Raw genomic sequence first — 18,875 nt, 5'->3', positions numbered from 1 at the left:
TTTTAGACTTCACCTATCGGTGTGTGGCTTACCATTTGGAACTTTAATCTACGTTATTTACAAAATCGATAGTGCAATATATTTTTGCATAATGACTTAACATATCTGAGAATTGACCAAGTTCACCTTAAAAAAATGTTGGGGACAGCAGAGTAAGATCCAGGCTGTAATTAGAACTATCTCTAAAATGTGTGTATGAATGAAAAGTCAGATTGCAAGTCTGTTACCCAAGAGAAGATATTTTCTTAGGGGAAAATTCTAAAGACTTCTTGTAAGAATTCCAGAGAGACTGTAAAATCTCTTCATCTCACTATCTGGGTGTAAATCAGTGCAGCAGCATTATAATAAAGTGGATTGCTTGGCCAGACATACATACTGTGGTTGGAAGATCTAAAAATAAATTGATTTTTTTTTTTAATCCAAGCTTTACAACCTTGCTCAATTTCTTCTTCCTTGCGTAGAGTTAAGCAGTTTATATACAGAGTTACTATTCACAATGTTTATTAATTCTGATAACAGTGACATAACATTTGGTTGCATCTCAAGATTTCCTATAAAGCTATTTTCTGATCATCAAAGAGAACATTAGCTCTGCCTGTGGCGGAGGTGCAAGCAATATAAATAGTATGGTTCTAATTGTCACAGTAGAATCTCATCTCTCTCCAAGTGAAGACTCTCCAAGACACCCTTCGCTGAGTGAAGGCCAAGTCTCACCACCTCCTGATAGCGTGTATGTGCATATGAACAGTTCAGTTAGTGGGACAGTTTTACCAATCCATGCATAAAGTACATATGGGTGTGTGTGTGCTGGGGGGTATTATGACATTATACAAAATTCCTTCCATTCATTCCTACTACCAGTGCAGGCGTTCTCAAAGTCTGAATATATGTATGTACTCTGTCACAGTGATGGGGGGGCAGTGCGTGAGCACGGAGGAAATGACTTGGTACCACACCAGTAAACCCTTTGTTATTTTAAGGAAAAGTCAGAGTTGGGAAATGATCTTATTTGCTCAAACCCCAGGCTTCTCAAACTATGATCCTCAAACCCATAGCATCTGCCCTCACAGGAGAGAGGATTCAAATACAAAGCCTCAATTTACTGGGTCATAATCTGCATTTTAGCAAGATTTCCAGGTGATTTGTATGCATATTAAGGTTTGAGAAGCTCCCCCAGGGGTGTCAGGAAAGGAACTCTTACTAGGGTTACCACAGCTGATTGTTAAATTTTCAGGAACTGCCAGAACTTGTTAGTGGCCACACTGAGAGCTTGAAATTGGAGGGAGTATTTACATTATGGAAATCAAGGATTCTTTTTTTCTTTCTGAGAGCCACTTAAATATTTAACATCATACCCTTGTGTCTAATTGTTACTGGTCTTCCTTTTTAACAGAGAAATGACCTCAGGCTCTGACAGTATCTAGTTAAGTGCAAATAAAACATTATTTAAAATAACAGTCTCTCTGTGCTTCAGTTTGTGTATCCCTAAAATGGGAATGATGATAAAGTAATAATATTTACATTATGGTTATTTTGCAGAGTAGGTGTAAATAAATACATAGCTGTGTGTATTCATATAATGTGTATGTATGTATATTAGTATATAGTCTTTCTTGGTGATTTGCCATATGCATACATATGTACGTGTATGAGTTGATGATTTAATATTATCCAAGATAATACTAAAATAATACCAAAAAATAAGACTTTCAATAACATTTAAGTAATAGTACAGGTGATTTAAGAATTTGGCAAAGTCTGAGGGAGGGTTATATGAGGGTGCTAGAAGTTCTGTGCAGGGGAGGGCAGTGGAACCAGTATGGTTGAGGAAGGGTTTCGGTAGAGTTGGGATAACTTCTCCCCAGAGCTCTGCCACCATCTGCAGGACACTGACCAAATCATTCCTACTTTCTCTGAAAAATGAGGAGTTGGGTTGGAATACCACTCACCTGTTTCCCATACCCTGTCCAAGGGATGGCACGTATTTCTGTTCCCCCAAGTCTTAGAGAAATCAAACATGTTCTTCCCTCTTCATAAAGAACTGGCAGAGGAGAGGGTACCCTAGCTGACAGGTACTCTGTGGAGACCATGAGTAGGATGAATTTGGTGGGTCTCGAGCAGATGCTCAGATCATGGATTAGAAGATCTAGTAAGTAATGATTTACAAACGGCCTGAGGTCCTGGATTAGACAGTGGTCTTTTTCTTGTTCATTGCTTGACTTAAATGCCCTTTCACACCTACCTGTTCCCCAGTTGGGTAATTCCTTCTCAACATTCAGATGCCACTTTCCTCCAGGAAGCCTTCTCTAATGCTGCCAAGGTGAGTGGCATACCCATCACTCTGTATTTCCCTAACCCGTCTCAGCCTGCATTTCACTAAATACTGTCTCTATTTCTTAGTCTGTACCAATTAGACTCTTTGCTTCCTAAAGAGAAGAGCATTGACCTGTTTGACCATCTCCAGTGCCTGACAGTCAGTATACAGACGTCAAATATTTATATAATGAGAGAAGGGGTTATGTTAAGAAAGAGAATTTTGGAGTTAGATTACCTAGATTCAAATAATGGTCTGCTCCTTACTGCAGGTGGTTTTGTTTTTTTTTGGGGGGGGGCAAGTCCTTTAATAATTCTGTGCCTCAGTTTTGAACAAAACAGTGGGAGGCATAGTAAGCTTTAACTAACTGTAAGATATTGTGTTAATAGGTACTATTTTTGGCTATGCGTATATTCCTTTATTAATGCATCCTTTCTAACTAATAAATCTATGTCATTTTATATAATTATTTGTATAGTTGAGTTTGTTATCACTTTTCACCTGATTCTGGTAAGTTCAGGTAGAGTACCCCTCATGTCACATTCCTTCCTGAGTGCCACTTGGTGGCTTCCATCAAGGAAATGTCTGTTACGTGTTTAAAATGGGATTAAATTTTCATATCCCAGAATCATTAACAACAGAGCAGATGCCAGAATATACTTTCAGAGTATTTGGCACAATTTAAAAATAACTGTACGTTCTAGCCTTTCCTAATTGCTTTAACAAGATTACCTCTTCATCCTCAAGATAAACCACTTAGGTATTATTATAGTTGTTGCTGTTATTGTTGGTAGTTGGACCCCAGATACAAAACTGGAAAGTGTAGCTCTTTAACTAGAATTCAGTCCCCACGCAGGCTGATGCTGGAGGAAACTCAAAACCCACTGAGGCTTCTTGTCTTTGTAGCACTCAGTCCAAGAGAAGGGCATGCATGGCTTTTGAGCATTCAGGGATGGTGTATTTGGAGAGAGTATACCCTTTTTCTTGAGAAGTGTTTATTTTTTAAATTTTTTAAAAGATTTTTATTTATTTGACAGAGACACAGTGTGAGAGGAGAGCACAGAGAGAGAGTGGGAGAGGGGGAGGCAGGCTTCCCGCCGAGCAGGGAGCCCGATGCGGGGCTCGATCCCAGGACGCCGGGATCATGACCTGAGCCGAAGGCAGACGCTTAACGGCTGAGCCACCCAGGCGCCCCTGCTTGAGAAGAGTTTAGACTGAGGCTGCATGGACAGGATAAATCTCTCCTTCCTCCCCAGTACCACCTACCCCTTCCCAAATCCCACCTTCTGGAAGGTTTTGGAGTGCCTCGTGTCACTCTTGTACCTTGCACACTCCTTCTGTAGAGGTCACACGGCTGAACCCTTTGCTCTTTCCTTTGACCTTTTTGCCAACGTCTCTCAAGGGCAGGGACCATGTCGACAGCCCCTTCACAGTCTGACTTAGGAAAACCACAGGAACTCCAGTTCAGGGAGTGCTTCCCATGGGTTCCTGCTGCTTTATAGGAGTGTTGATTCTGACTCACCGTCCTGCCTGGAGGAATTATTATTGCCATTTTGCAGAACAGAAAACTGAAGCTCAGAGAACTTCAGTATCCCGTCCACCATGACGGAGACAGCAAGTGGGAGGAGCTGGGATTCAAACCCGGGCTCGTGTGCCTTCCCAGCAGAGTCTGCAGCATACTACGGTGCTCCCTCAGCACCATCCTGACCCCCTGTCTAGGAGAGGGGAGGGTAGATGATGGCCGTGCTATGAATGCTGGTTAAATAAGTAAGTGGTTTGGCAATTCAGAAAGATATGAATACTTGGAGATATTTTTATTGAGAATTTTCAAATTTTGTTTTTGTTTTTTTAAAGATTTTATTTATTTGTTTGACACAGAGAGAGAAAGCACAAGTAGGCAGAGAGGCAGGCAGAGAGAGAGGGAGAAGCAGGCTCTACACTGAGCAGGGAGCCGGACGTGGGGCTCGATCCCAGGACCCAGGGATCATGATCTGAGCTGAAGGCAGCCGCTTAACCGACTGAGCCACCCAGGCGCCCCTCAAATTTTGTTTTAAACTTGAAGCCTGCAAAGGTCTGCCCTCACAGTGGCACGAGGGAATGTCTTGGTGGAAATCTGCTCTACAGGAAAGCGGGCCTTCCCTTTGTGTGCTGCAGTTCTGGGGGAAATACTTTGTTCTTGGCTCTTGTTTTCTCTGAGCTGGTTTCCTCCGGAAAGCTTATCTGTAAACTCTTCAGTTTACAAAATAACTGCTGCTTTGCACTGGTTCCCGTAGGCACTCATCAGGGTGGGGCCCCTTGAGGTATACAGTCCTCGAGATTGAGCTGGGCCCAGGCAAAAGGTAACAAGCGGGTGATCCCTCCGGCCATCTTGTTAGATCAGATACAGCCTGTGTTTGCTGCAAAATCCGGGCCTGCCATTTCAGCTGGCTTCACGAAGGCCACTCACTGGCCCAGCCAATGTTAATGATTTTCTTGCTTTCCCATTCTGAGCCAGAATGGAACCAGAGACCTTGGGGTGAAAGGTTCCCTACCCCATTACGAATTCCCTGAGCCAAACCGATCCCGATGGTGTCTTGAGGAATTATTTTCCCATTTAATCTAATTCAACAAGGCTTCTCTCTGGGATCTGCAGTGAACATTATTTCTTTAAAAATAATTTTTTTTGAGAGGGAAGAAACACATTTTGCCGTGCTGAAGGTAAGCAAAAAAATGTATTTGACACCTCAGGTAATGGGGAATTTTTTGCCCATCCCTTTCTGAATCTCCTCAATTGAAAATTGTATTTTTACCATATTTCATTCCCAAAGGAGCTTTTCATAATTTAAATCTCCTGTTCAACTGTACATTTAGAATGGGATCCCTGACACCATCCCGATTATAGCATACATGCTGGACATTACAGAATTTCTCTCTGGGAGCATTCTAATTTTATTCACTCATTATTAGCATCCTGGCAGAGAATTGCACTCTGCACCCCGAACTGGACCATCGCTTCTGATGCCTCGTGGCAGCAAAGACTGTAAAAATGGGAAATTTCCTTTTCCCATTCTCATGTGTAAATTAAAAAAAAAAAAAATACCCATTAGAGGCTAGTTTCTTCATATAGCTTAGCATAGAGTGAACTAGGACCCATCTTTATTTTTTTTTTTTTAAAGATTTATTTATTTATTTAAGAGAGAGAATGAGAGAGAGAGAGCATGAGAGCGGGGAGGGTCAGAGGGAGAAGCAGACTCCCCGCTGAGCAGGGAGCCCAATGTGGGACTCGATCCCGGGACTCCAGGATCATGACCTGAGCCGAAGGCAGTCGCTTAACCAACTGAGCCACCCAGGCGCCCTAGGACCCATCTTTAAATCAGAAGAGAGAGAGAGAGGGAGGAAGGACAGGAAAGAACTTCTGTTACTGAATTGGTTTGTGATAAGTAACATAGATACAAAATAAATACTAAAATCTACGTAAAGCTTAAAAAAATAAGAAGATCTCCTCCTCCTGACTCCTCATCCACTTTCTTTTAACTCAAGAGTTTGGGAAATACCTGCTCTTGTTCATTTAGGTGCTTTTAAAAGGCAGTGATTCTGTTTTAAGACCTGTTGCTATGGACCTTTAGCTTTCTCTCTCCTTGTTTTTGCAGGGAATTTCAACGAAAAGGAACACCAATGGATCGTAGTCTTAGAAAAGCAGCATAGATAATGTCTGTTTCCTGTGCTATAAACACGTGGCAGAGCTGTAAGTAAATGCTCCGCACTGCATGATGAATTGGATGGCGGCAGACCAGAGGCAAAAAAAATAATTGTCTCATTTTCATGGTGATTTGCTTAACTGGTGGGACCATGCCAGAACGGCTAGCGGAAATGCTCTTGGATCTCTGGACTCCATTAATAATATTATGGATTACTCTTCCCCCTTGCATTTACATGGCTCCAATGAATCAGTCTCAAGTTTTAATGAGTGGATCCCCTTTGGAACTAAACAGGCTGACTGAAGAACAGCGGATTTTGAACCGCTCCAAAAGAGGCTGGGTTTGGAATCAAATGTTTGTCCTGGAAGAGTTTTCTGGACCTGAACCGATTCTCGTTGGCCGGGTAAGCTACGTTTTTCAGATCCCAATTTCAGGATCTGTTTCTCCTCTTTGGATCTTTAACATCAGACTTGTCAGGATTGTTGGCACACTTAGCTGTTGTACTTTAGGCCAGATGGTTAGTTTAGTTACCTATTGGTTTCTTCAGGAAAATGGATAATCCCACCATAACAGTTTTAAATGTACACAGACTGCTCTTCTGGTGAAAGCTGATCTCCCCCACCTCTCTCACCCCATGAGGTACAATAATACTTGGGTAATGCATGTGCAAATAAGCTTTTCTTTCTCATTTCATACGAGAAGTCTGCACGCCATACTTTTTCTCTAGCTTAAGTATTTGGAAGAGGTGTACGTTTTTGTTCGGTTTGAATTCCTACAACCTCGATTCCTAAGATGTTATTTGTGTCATTTTGTTTCGAGGCCGTGTATCTCCCGTTGCAGGTAGATTTTTCTCCTTTCTTGTTTCAGTTTTGTGGTTTGTTTGTTGTTCCCGTCATTAACCAAGGACGGAGAAAGGGAAGTTCTTGGAGTGGATGCTTCACAGTGCTTTGTACTGTAATTCAGTAAAATTTGCAAGAGGAAACTAGTTCATTTGTCGTCAGATCGGATCAAGTGTATGCAATCAGAATCTCAGACAGTGCTGTGTGTGCATGTGTACGTGGGTGGATTTCCATTTGTTTGGTTGTTGTTGGCAGGTTAGACAAATGTTCCTTGTGTAGTTAAGTGTTTTCCAAAATCACACTGTTGGTTATTGAAGACTATACACGGTTTTTCCCTCAGAAGCATTCATAGGCTTCACACACTTTCATCATAGGTAGAATTCCAATTATAAGCCTGCCAGTAGCTGATTTTCCTAAGTCAGATTAAGAAGTGAATCGTGCCAGTATTATTCATTTCCCAAAAGAGGTGATTTAGAAGAAAATAAGAAGAGAATGAAATATTGATCTTTAAGACCCAAGTTAACTCTCTTTGTCTTTTCCTGAGAACTTTTGAGTAGTGCATTCCTGCTTCTACCTCATTGTCTGGCAAAGCAAACTGAGACTCTCCAAGGATTATGTTTTCTCATTGCCTATAGTTAGTCTACTTGGATGAGGAGATATCATGAATCACTCAATATTTAATAAGCTCTTTCTATGTGTATGACACTCTTTTAGGCACATGGGAGTGTATCAGTGAACAAAACCATGATCTCTGCCTTCAAGGAGCTCATACTCTGGCCAATATTGAGTGTGTATTATGTATTGACCACTAATATAAGAGCACTTTGTGGGCACAATCCTATTTGATTCTAACAATAGCTTCCCCCCATTTCTGTATATATATATGTATGTGTTTATGTGTGTGTGTGTATAAACACACACATGTATACAAACAATATGTGTGTAAAATACATCCACACACCTCTTTTCATATGTCTAGAATATAAAAATCTCTGAAAGTTTTTTTTGTATGCCTGATACGAACTCAGGTAGCGAAACTGACTTGAGGCTATTTATAGTCATAATGCATCCCATTACTGTGACTGTTGATGTGTTTCCTGGCAGAAACATTAATGAGCTTGAATACAGGGTGCTCCTGCTCAGTGCTGCTCACCATACTACAGTTTATGTGCCTTCGTATGTTTCTAAATGGGAAAACTGAATTTCCAAACACATCTGGCCCAGTGGGTTTTGATTATGGGTTTCTTGACCAGCACTCTGTTTTTTGTTTTGTAAGTACAGAAATTGAGGCTTAGAAGGGTTAATAAAACAAGATCATAGAGCTGAGAAAAGTTCTGAGTTTGAATCAAGTTGGGGATTCCCACGGCCATAATTTTACCTGCCATATCCCGTTACATTTTAGTAACTAGCTGCCATGGGTTTAAACCATCATTTGCACTTAAGAGTTATTGAATACAGGGACGCCTGGCTGGCTCAGTCAGTAGAACATGCGACTCTTGATCTCGGGGTTGTGAGTTCAAGCCCCACCTTGGGTGTAGAGATTACTTAAAAATAAAATCTTTAAAAAACAAATAATAAATAATAAAACCCTTAATCTTTTTTTTTAAAAAAGGAGTCATTGAATATGGAATGCAGAGTCCATCAAGTCCTACTTCCTGGATGTTTAGAACTTTAGCCTGCCCTCAGGCAAGTTGTTTTTCTACCATAGGAAATTCTGGATCTACAGGCACATGCATGCATGAGTAATTGGTGAATATTTTCTCACAGTTTGTATTAGTTATTTCTTTATGGAAGTGTATCACTGTGATAGTATCTCATATAATATAAATAACCAAACATGCTATGCCCAGGAGAACTTGCCATATTTCTCTGAGTAGAAAAAGTAATTAAATTGGGGTTTGTTTTGGATTCGTAGGAGTCTGATGACTAATTTTAACTCTGTTCTTTAAATTAAGTAATAGAGGTGGAAGCAAACAGCCAGGCATTCAGCATCGATTTGTGACTTTTTAATATTTGAGCAATTCCACTTTCTCTGAATCACAGAAATGTTGCTAGTGAACCCTAAGATTTTGAAATGGCCAAAATGTTCCTGAGTCTTTATGACTGTTTTTATGAATTAGCTCTTTCTCTTTCCTCTACCCTGGCCAGTTCACAAACAATTGTTAAATCAGAGTTAAACTTATTTTCTGAAGAAATTGCTGCAAACATTACCAATCATACATATTTCCCCTTAAAGAAAATTGCTCCTGAAATATTATAGCTTAGCCTTTGAGGCTCTTGGGTTGTAGTGAAGCCAAAAATACATTTCAGGTGACTGCGTTAGATTGTAAGTCAGGCTGAGTGTGGGGATGATCCATATCAAGGTGCCCACCGGTGCTTTACGGTGTTTTATCTCTGCACGCTCTTCCACATCCAGCTTGAAACCACTTCATCGCTGAGCTTCTCCCCAGGAACTGGCTGAGGAGCGTTAGTTACTTCGGAGCATACCTGCTCTTTAAAAGGCCCTCCTGTGAACCACGGTTGGCGGGGGCCTCGGTGCCGCAAGCTGAGTTCAAGCTCAAGGGCAGAGCCAGTTTTAGAGTGACTGGCTTTTCAGAGCTTCACATACACCCTTCACATTGTCCGTTGTGTGTTTTTACTATATTGGTAGACAGCTGGGTGCAGAGAAAGAACAAGCCCTCCAGGATGCACTCTCCAGAAGTTTGAACTTTGCCTTTGCCACTTTCTGAGTGTTAACCCTGGAGAAGTTACTAAAAATCTTCAAAAGCTATCCAAATAAATAAATAAGAGTATATAAGAGTCAATGAAATCATGTACGCATAGTATCTACACATAGTAATCGTAGCCAAAGATTATATTATAATCTTTTTTTTTAAAGATTTTATTTATTTATTTGACAGAGAGAGTGAGAGAGTACAAGCACAGGGAACAGTAGAGGGAGAGGGAGAAGCAGGCTTCCCGCCGAGCAGGGAGCCTGATGTGGGACTCGATCCCAGGACCCTGGGATCATGACCTGGGCCGAAGGCAGACGCTTAACCATCTGAGCCACCCAGGCGCCCCTGTATTCTTTTTTTTAATGATTTATTTTACAGAGGGGTGGGCAAGGTGGGGGAGGGGCAGAGGGAGAGAGAGAGAAGCAGACTGTGCCTGAGCACAGAGCCCGACGCAAGGCTTGATCCCGGGACCCTGAGATCATGACCTGAGCCGAAATCAAGAGTCGGATGCTTAACTGACTGAGCCACCCAGTCGCATCCATGATTGTATTCTTAATTTTGTGTGTGTGTGCGTGTGTGTGTGTGTAGTTGCAGTGGTGGACGGCTGGACAGTTTACATCACCAGGTGAGCATAAGACATTGGGAGCCTAAAGAAGAGTCCTTTCAGTTATCCCAGGTTGCTTTAGGTGGAGGTGATATTTAGGTGTGTTTGGAAGGCTGAAGGATGACTTGTCACTTAGACTGAGACGGGGTAGAGTGAAAACTTAGATACCCTAGTTGGATGGAGGGTTTATACAATGTCATGGGGATAGGGCAGGACTACTGAGGGTCCCCTTGGTTAGAAGTAACACAGTGATATATTTTTTGTTGAATTAAAATGAGGTTGAAAGTCATATTCACAGAGAAGTCTTCCCTGTTGCATTCTGTCTAAAAAATAAATGTCCTCTCTCTAATGTTTCATATCCTTTGTGCTTATTTTTTATTCTTCCTGATGATCACTGTCTCACATATTCTTTTTTTAAAGATTTTATTTATTTATTCATGAGAGACAGAGAGAGAGAGAGAGAGAGGCAGAGGGAGAAGCAGGCTCCCAAGGAGCAGGGAGCCCGATGTGGGAATCGATCCCAGGACCCTGGGATCATGACGTGAGCTGAAGGCAGACGCTTAACCATCTGAGCCACCCAGGCGTCCTTTTTTTTTTTTTTTTAAAGATTTTATGTCTCACATATTCTATACATATTCTATACTTTGTCTTGTTTATGATTTGTCTCCTACTACAATGCATGTTCTACAAAGAAAAAGGATTTTTGTCTCCTTTGTTTTTCACTAATACATCCCCAGAACCAAAACCACTGCCTACATATAAGAAGTGCTTGGTAAATATTTTGTATAAATAAATGAATGAATAATTCAACTAAATAGTGGAAGGCCTTGTCAAAAAGTAACGTAAATCCAATAAGATTTAATACAAGTAGCGTTTCTCAATAAAGGGGACCGACCATGCTTTACATTCATAGTCCCCTTTCATATCAGTATTTTCTAAACCAGCTAGATAGTTTAAACATTGTTCCTATTTATTGACTTTAAAAGTCGTTCTTGGGGCCCCTGGGTGGCTCAGTTGGTTAAGTGTCTGACCCTTGGTTCCAGCTCAGGTCATCATCTCATGGGTCCTGAGACTGAGCCCACGCTGGGCTCTTTGGGGGAGTCGGCTTTAAGATTTTCTTCCTCTGCTCCTCCCCCAACTTGTGCGAGCTCTCGCTCTCAAATAAATAAATCTTCAAAACAAATCAAACTCTTTCTTTGAGGTAGTAATAATGGATAACTTGTTAAAACAACTCTTTCTGAGCAGACTGCCTGATCCCCACTGTGGAGGCTATGCCCCATACCAGTGGCATGAAGCAGAGCAGATGGTGCTCCCACTGTATTCTAATCCATCTGCAAATTTATGTTTGTGTTTATGGCACAAGGTACATCAGAACTCTTCTCTCTGAATTTCTGGAAAACAAATATTGGCCAAAGAGACTCTACTCCTGACGCTAGTTCTTTGTGGAACACGTGGTTCAGCGCCTGTTCTACACGTAAATCCTTAGCATTCCACATTGCACAGGACCTCCAGCATTGACTTTCTCTGCCAATTTTGGCAGAGAATAAGGTGTGATACATGGGACCCTTTGTCCTATATGCTTACGTGTTCTTAGAAAAGAGAGAGAGAAAAAAACTCCATGATTTTCACAAATCTTGAATCTAAGACCAAAAAAAAAAAAATGTCCTTTGGATGAAATTCACACGAGGTGAACAGCTTGAGGTCATCATGGGAGCCGTATGCTGTGAGTCACAAGGATGATTGATTGAGTCATTCTACAAATGCGTATTGTATTGAGCACTTACTGTCTCCTAAGCATTGTGGCCAGTAGATTCTCTGCTCTGAGCAAATGCAAATCCACCCTCTCTGACATGGAACTAATGGTGTACTGCCCGGAGACAGACATTAGGAAGATAGTCCTGAAAACAGAGATAAGTACTGCGAAGTAAAGGAATATGATTCTGTGCAAGCACGTACATAGGAAGCTGATTTGTTCTGTGGGATGTAGACTCTTGCCTAAGGAAACAGCCTGTGAACTGAGATGCATAACCAGAGCAGCTGAGTGCAGGGATGAAAAGAGACAGCATTCCAGCAGAGGCAGTAGCATGTGCAGGACTGTTTTAAGAGAGGGTCAGGGTCACTGAGACAGAGAACTAAGGTTGGATTCTTTGAATCATGGCGGAAGGATGGGCAGGATGTCTTGGAGATCCTGACTTCTTTCTTTTTCACATCTGCTACGGAGGAGCTGGAAGAGAACGTGGTACAGCCTCTCTTGGGCAGTTTCCTCACTTGTAATGGGATAGTGGATTATGAAATTATATTTAAGATACAAATCCCTATGGAACAGGAAAAGAAAGCAATATAAGAAAAATGAGTGTAGCATCTATTGATTTTCAGCCCGGGTTCCTTTAGCTCTTGTTCTGTGGTCTGTGATCCTCAGTTCCTCATATTGCTTTATTTTGGGAAAAACCAGTTTGCTGTCCAGGTGGTCAGAGATCTATCCTCAATCCTCTCTCTTACATAAACTCCTCTGCTCTCTTTCCTCCTTTTTTTCCCCTCCTACCTGGGCTTCTAAGCAGTTCCTTATTTGGATATAACTCTACTGCTTGGTGATGCCACATCTATTTATAATTCTCTCCCTCCAAGGCACTGACTCATTTTCTCTCTTTAAATTTGACCTTCTAACCTTCCCTCTTCTTTCTAACTTGGAAATCGCTTGGGTGGTGCTTAGTATGAAGGACACGGGATGCCAAATAATTACACTGTATTACAGTTTACGGTGTCAGCGGCTGGCGAGAAAATTGCACTTGACATGCCATTATTTTTGCTGGCCGTTTGCATGTAAAGAGCACTGGGCTACGCAGCCACAGCCAGACTGTATCCCCGGCCTTGCGAGAACAATTCACTGTCAGTTCCGTGAAGCCTCTGCCTACTCAGACAGAGCCTGTGCACCAATAATCTGGCAGGAATTCAAGTCAGCATCGCGTGTCTCAATCTGGCGAAACAACGAGTGTTGTTTGCCTCTTGCCCAGTGTCCTGACTTGGAAATAACAGGCATCCCAGAGCTTTGGGACGTCTTTTGACGCTGATATAAATAAATGAAATAATATTAGTCATGTAGTTGGGCAGAAACTCTAAATGCACACACATGCACACACACGCATGCACAAACACACGTGTATCTATTAGTTGAGTTTGTGCATGAGTAAAGTCCCAGATCATTTCCTAATCCTTTCTCTGTGTAGCTCCAGATATTCACCCCTGTTTGCTTCATTCCATACCTAGGGACCAGGTAAGAGGATGGATAATCTGTGCTTATCTTTGCAGATACCCCAAGAAGCATATTCACTGAAACTTCTTAAAAGAGAAGTCTTGCATATATCCTCAGTCTTCTTAGGGTCATCTCATTGAGGCAGGTAGATTTTTCCCACTTGAAGCAAATGATTGTGGTCATATGTTGGTGGGTGAAAAGCCAGATTTTGTAATCCTATTTTATAAATAAGTGACAACAAGGTAATCAGTATCAAAAAAAAAAAAGCAAACGCAGCGCTGATTTCTATTACAAGTATGAAGCTAAACCTCATAGGGAAGAATTGGGGAAACATAAATGCTGCACAACCCAGAAAGCTTTCCTTGTATATTCACATAGCAGAATACTCTGAATCATTAAAAATTATTAAGATTTATAACATGGGGACATGATTGCAACTGAAGAAATACCAGAAACAAGATATAAAATGTGTATAGACTATAATTAAAAATGCATATGTGGTATGAACAGAGTACCTGGCATATATCTATTAAGGCATGCATGTGCACATGAAAAAATAAATATATTCAATCATTTACAAAAATAATGAACCCCTGTATACTGATCACCCTGATCATCCATATTCAGAAATGTTCACCAATTTGCTCTTTGTTTTCTGAAGTTATTACCCCCCTTTCACTCGTGATAATGGCAATACTCTTGATTTTAAAAATGAATGTAGGAAGAATCCTTAATTGTATTTATAAACACTACCCATTGTTTCTGACAAAAAAAAATTCTCAAATTTAAAAAAGCATAAGACTAAATGATACATATTTAACCCACATAAAAAACAAATAAGTTAATTCATAATATTGCCTCATATTAATAATGGTATCAAATATGAATAAAGTGGAATCTGTAAGGAAATACACCAATATATTCAAAATTTTTCCCCCAGTTTTTGTGACTGGATTATCAGTTTCTTTTTTTTATAATTTTACCCATTTTATTTTCTAGGATATGTTATTATTACATTATAAAACATTATAGAATGAGAGAAAAATGGCAATGTTATATCATTCAATGTTTCTTAAAATCAGTGCTGTCTATTCATAGCATATTCTTGGAGACCATTATTAGTTTGAATCTCATTGGTAAATGTAATCTTATTTGAATACTTGGAAGGACAATCTCATCAATTAATAAAGAGCTAGAAATATTTAGTCATTTTTACAACACTAAGAAGAGAGAAGGTATAACCATAACCTTGCTATACTGCTAAATGTACTTAAATGACTTTCATTATTATGAGACAGATCAAATACGAACCAGAAATAAAGGGTTTATATTTGAACTTGAAATGGGAAACTATGTGTGTAATGTTCAAGTATTGTAGTCAGCCTGCATGCTGCTCGTAACTTTTCAATAAATAAGAATAACCCAGAAAAGATATTTATGGAATCCTGTTCTTTAGGAAAGATAAAAGTGTTACAGCATTTACAGGGTTTCTTTTAGTCTGGGTGTGTGTGTTTTCTAGACAATGGTTTCTTTAATAGTTTAACATTTTTGTTGCATACATATCATTAACCTTAAAAATAAAACTGCCAGTTATTTTAACAGCCAAAGATGGGTTTATTTGGGAATCAAAGAGAATCGCAAGCTGGGGTGAGCAAGCTGCTGTAACACCGTAGGTGAGTCCAGAGAACAAAGGAGAGGTAGCTCTTTTATAGAGGAGAGGGTTAGGCTAGAATGGCCCTTATAAACAAAAAGTCGACTGGAGTAAACTGGAAGTTAAAGGTATGGTGACTTTTTATTGGCTGAGTTGTTGCTGGGACAGGAGGTAAACCTTTCTTCCTCCTGCTGGGATAGTACAAGGCCCATCTCTTCCTGTTGAGTCTGCAGTTGACCATGAGTCATAGGGAGGAAGAGCTGTCCCTATTGAGCCTCTTGACTCCATTTTAGTGCACTTTCCTTTTATTAATTTTCACAATATCATTTCCATTATAGCTACCTTAAACTCACCTCCTATACCCTCTCCCTCTCTCTTTCTCTTTCTCCCCCGCCCCCTTCACCTCCCTGGCATAATTTGGTCATGTATGTGCCTGTCCCTAACTCAGTCTTTGAATATTTTGAAATAGAGTAAAGACAGTTTTGTCAATATTCAAATATTGGAATATTTAGTTAAGATGTGGGCATGCTTTCTCATTACGACTACCTCACCTAACATTTCAATACATTTAGGAGTCCTCTTAGATTTTATATCTGAGAAGAGAACTATAATTCACTACATTCTTGTCACTAAAAGTGAGGGTCTGCAGACCAGCAGCAGCACCTGGGAGCTAGTTAGACATGCAGAATCTCATTCACCTGTATACCTGATTTACTGAATCAGAATCTGCATTTTAACAGTTTCCCCAGGTAATTCTTATGCATATTAAAGCATTAAAATAACGCACACACACATCCAATCAATTGTCAGTCAATCCCAGGATAGCATGAATCATACTTTTTGTTCTCTGTAGCCAGCCTGAGTAAATTTGAAATACCACTTAATTAAAGAAATGGGTCATGGGGACTGATGTTTGGAAGAGCTGTAGGCGAGGTATTGGGTAGGAACCACAGCTTATTTCATTTGAACCCCATGTGGTAGGTGCCGGATACTATAGGCTGTGACATCAATTTGCAGATGGAACTCCTCCTTACTGCGGGTGATGGCAGAGGCAACAGTCTGTGGACCCCTCAACCTGGATTAGTTAACAGTAACCGTCCCCCTGCTCAGATCCATGGAATCCTTTTTTTCTGCATGTATTTACCACAACGTGGCAGATGTGCTCTGAAATCTGCAGAGTATCAAATGTCACTGGGCTTCCATGGGAGACAATAGCAGAATCCAAATGAGCCTCATCAGAAGGGCTGAGGGATATTGGGAAACAGCAGGGAATAAAACACTAGATGCATATTTCTAGTTCTCTCTAATCCTAAAAAAGCCCAGCTGTGTTGCATAGATCTCTTTTTGTTGTGAATCTATGTCAGAGACTGTGAGATTGATGACATGGTGTGGGAACATGAAAGTGGGGGAGAAAAAGGAGGTTTTTAAGTAACCAGAATAAACTGATCATATCTATTGAATGTTTACTATATGGTAGATGCCTTATAAAGTTTGCGTGTTCAGGCCTCACAAAAACCCTGAGGAAGGCATCATTATCCCCATTGCCAGATTGGGAGAGCTCCAGAGAAGAGTTATTTCTGTTAGCAGTTACAGGTTAGACACATGTGAGTACATGATGCAGCCAGGAGTCAAGTGTGGACACGATGACCCCAGAGTGTGTTCCTGTAACCATGGCAACACATGGTCTCTTTTGAACCCCATGTGTGAGGTGCTCAGTGGGCTCAGCTGCCACCCTAATTTGCAGATGAGAAAAGTGAGTCTCACTGAAGGGAATCAAGTTGTGGTCTCATGACTAGAGTGTACAATTTAGTAGGATTTGAATATATTTGTTGGCGTGCATCTCTGTATGTTTTGCTTGTGGCAGAGAGAGGTGGATATAAAGCCCTTGAGGGAAGAAAAATATCCTTGAGGCTTATGCATGTGATGGCTCTGTTGTATTTCCTTTATAGAGAGGTGCACCTGCCACAGTCTGGGTCTGGGCAGGGCTGGTGCCACGTACCAAGTGATTTGTGGGTTAGCCTCCTAATACAGGGTAGTGCGATATCTGTCTTTTTTGCTTTTTCATTTTTATATATACATTTAAAATAATTATGATAATGAAGTAAGAGAATAATGATGGAGAGGGAGGGAGTGGCAGGAGAATATTTGTATTGACCACTTCAGGCATCTTGCTCAGTGCTTTAAATATTTTTACAGATGTTAATCTCACCATTTTGCAGATGAGAAAATTGAGACATGTGCAATGAATTAAATTTTCATTGGGTAGGTGACTGTGCTACAATGATTCTGGCTTTTTTTCCTGAGCTGGGCAGAGTTCTGCCTGACTCGAGCTGTAGCGTTACATTAGAGAGCTCACTGGAACCTTTGACCATGACTGGGCAATTTTGTGGACTCTTCTTAAACTGAGAATCGCCAAACAGAAAGACGAGTGGAATGGTTGAATGGAATAAAAAATAAATTCCTGTATGCTAGACAGGAACTAAAAGAAGACAAAAAGCTTGTATCCTCTAGCTGTTTGAACTAATTGTGTTAATGCTGAATAATTTATTAACAATTCCCTGTACATTGGAAACTGAGCTGATGGACAATATTACCAAGGCTCCAGAGGTGGGATCTATAATGTACTTTTCTCTCCGCAGTGACTTCCCAGATTCCTCTTGCAACTCCAAGGGTCTTTTTCCAAAGGGATATAGGCTTCTCTGTTTCATCTCTTCCTTCCTGCCTCTTACGATGGTGACCTTCCTCTGGACAGTTCTGGTCATGTCCTCTTGCTACCTGTGCACTTTGACCAATGAGAATAATTCCCTTGTGCCTTTAGCAGATTCTCTGAGGAGAAGTAATTTGGTGAGAAAGCAAACACGGCTATTAAAAATGACCAAATCCTATAACTCCTTGAAGCAAGTCAGACTCCCTAGCCACTCAAGGGCTTTATTTAGAATGTGGCAGGGTTATTTATAGTGGAGTTTTCTTTGCTTTTATTTTTTATGTGCTTCTGGGAATCTAAAAGTATAAATGAATTTCTCATTGCAGTTTGCTTTTTGTCATACGCGTGTGTGTGTGTGTGTGTGTGTGTGTGTGTGTGTGTGTGCGCCCTATTATGTTTCTCTTAGAGCAGTGTTGCTTTGGCAGAGCTCATCCTCTGATTGTATTCCTGCCTTTGCAGGAACATTTACAGTCAGCCTTGTGAGGTGTTTTCAGAAATCATTAGACATTTGCAATGGCTGGTTCTATTGATCACAGCCACTATTTCTCTCCTCTTCTCTGCTTTTCCTGTCATTAAACTCATACGTAAAGTTCTTAGTTTTGTTTTTTAATAGCTGAAACCAAATTCTACGTCCCAACTAGACTATGGGGAATGCATTTCAATGTTTGTGGCTTTTTCCCCATCCCACAAGTTGGATGAGAGACACAAGTTGAAGCCAAAAAAAAAAAAAAAAAAAAAAACAATAAACATGGAGGACCACCCTCCCCCACATACACAGAAATACCCACAAACAGAATGAGATGATCAGACAGGGTCAGAGAGATACAAATGAGAGAGCCACACAGCAGACAGCATCAGACCAAAATTCTGAATTACAGAAAGTCACATTACAAATGGTACAACCTAATAAAAGAACCTAGACGCAGAAAACAGAAACTGTGAGAAACTTTCACAGGAGCCAAGAATTTTTTTTAAAAGATTTTATTTATGTATTTGAGAGAATGAGAGATAGAGAGCACGAGAGGGAGGAGGGTCAGAGGGAGAAGCAGACTCCCTGCCGAGCAGGGAGCCCGATGTGGGGCTCGATCCCGGGACTCCAGGATCATGACCTGAGCCGAAGGC

At 40.7% G+C, this 18,875-nt stretch overlaps 1 protein-coding gene across 1 annotated transcript in view; it reads left to right on the top strand.

Annotated features, from left to right (window-relative positions):
* Positions 1 to 6,142: 6,142 nt before the first annotated feature.
* Positions 6,143 to 18,875, top strand: part of CDH8 (cadherin 8) — a 334,233-nt gene continuing 321,500 nt past the window's right edge. The window contains exon 1 of the mRNA XM_028095485.2: positions 6,143 to 6,394. Within this exon, the coding sequence (XP_027951286.2) occupies positions 6,143 to 6,394 (252 nt within the window). The remainder of the gene's footprint in view (positions 6,395 to 18,875) is intronic.

Source organism: Eumetopias jubatus, unplaced genomic scaffold, assembly GCF_037043125.1.
Source record: "Eumetopias jubatus isolate StellerSeaLion01/CBP00866 unplaced genomic scaffold, mEumJub1_p1.0 scaffold_10, whole genome shotgun sequence".
NCBI classification, from domain to species: Eukaryota; Metazoa; Chordata; class Mammalia; order Carnivora; family Otariidae; genus Eumetopias; species Eumetopias jubatus.
Note: the sequence above shows the minus strand (reverse complement) of the source record. Positions and strands in the feature narration are given on the sequence as shown.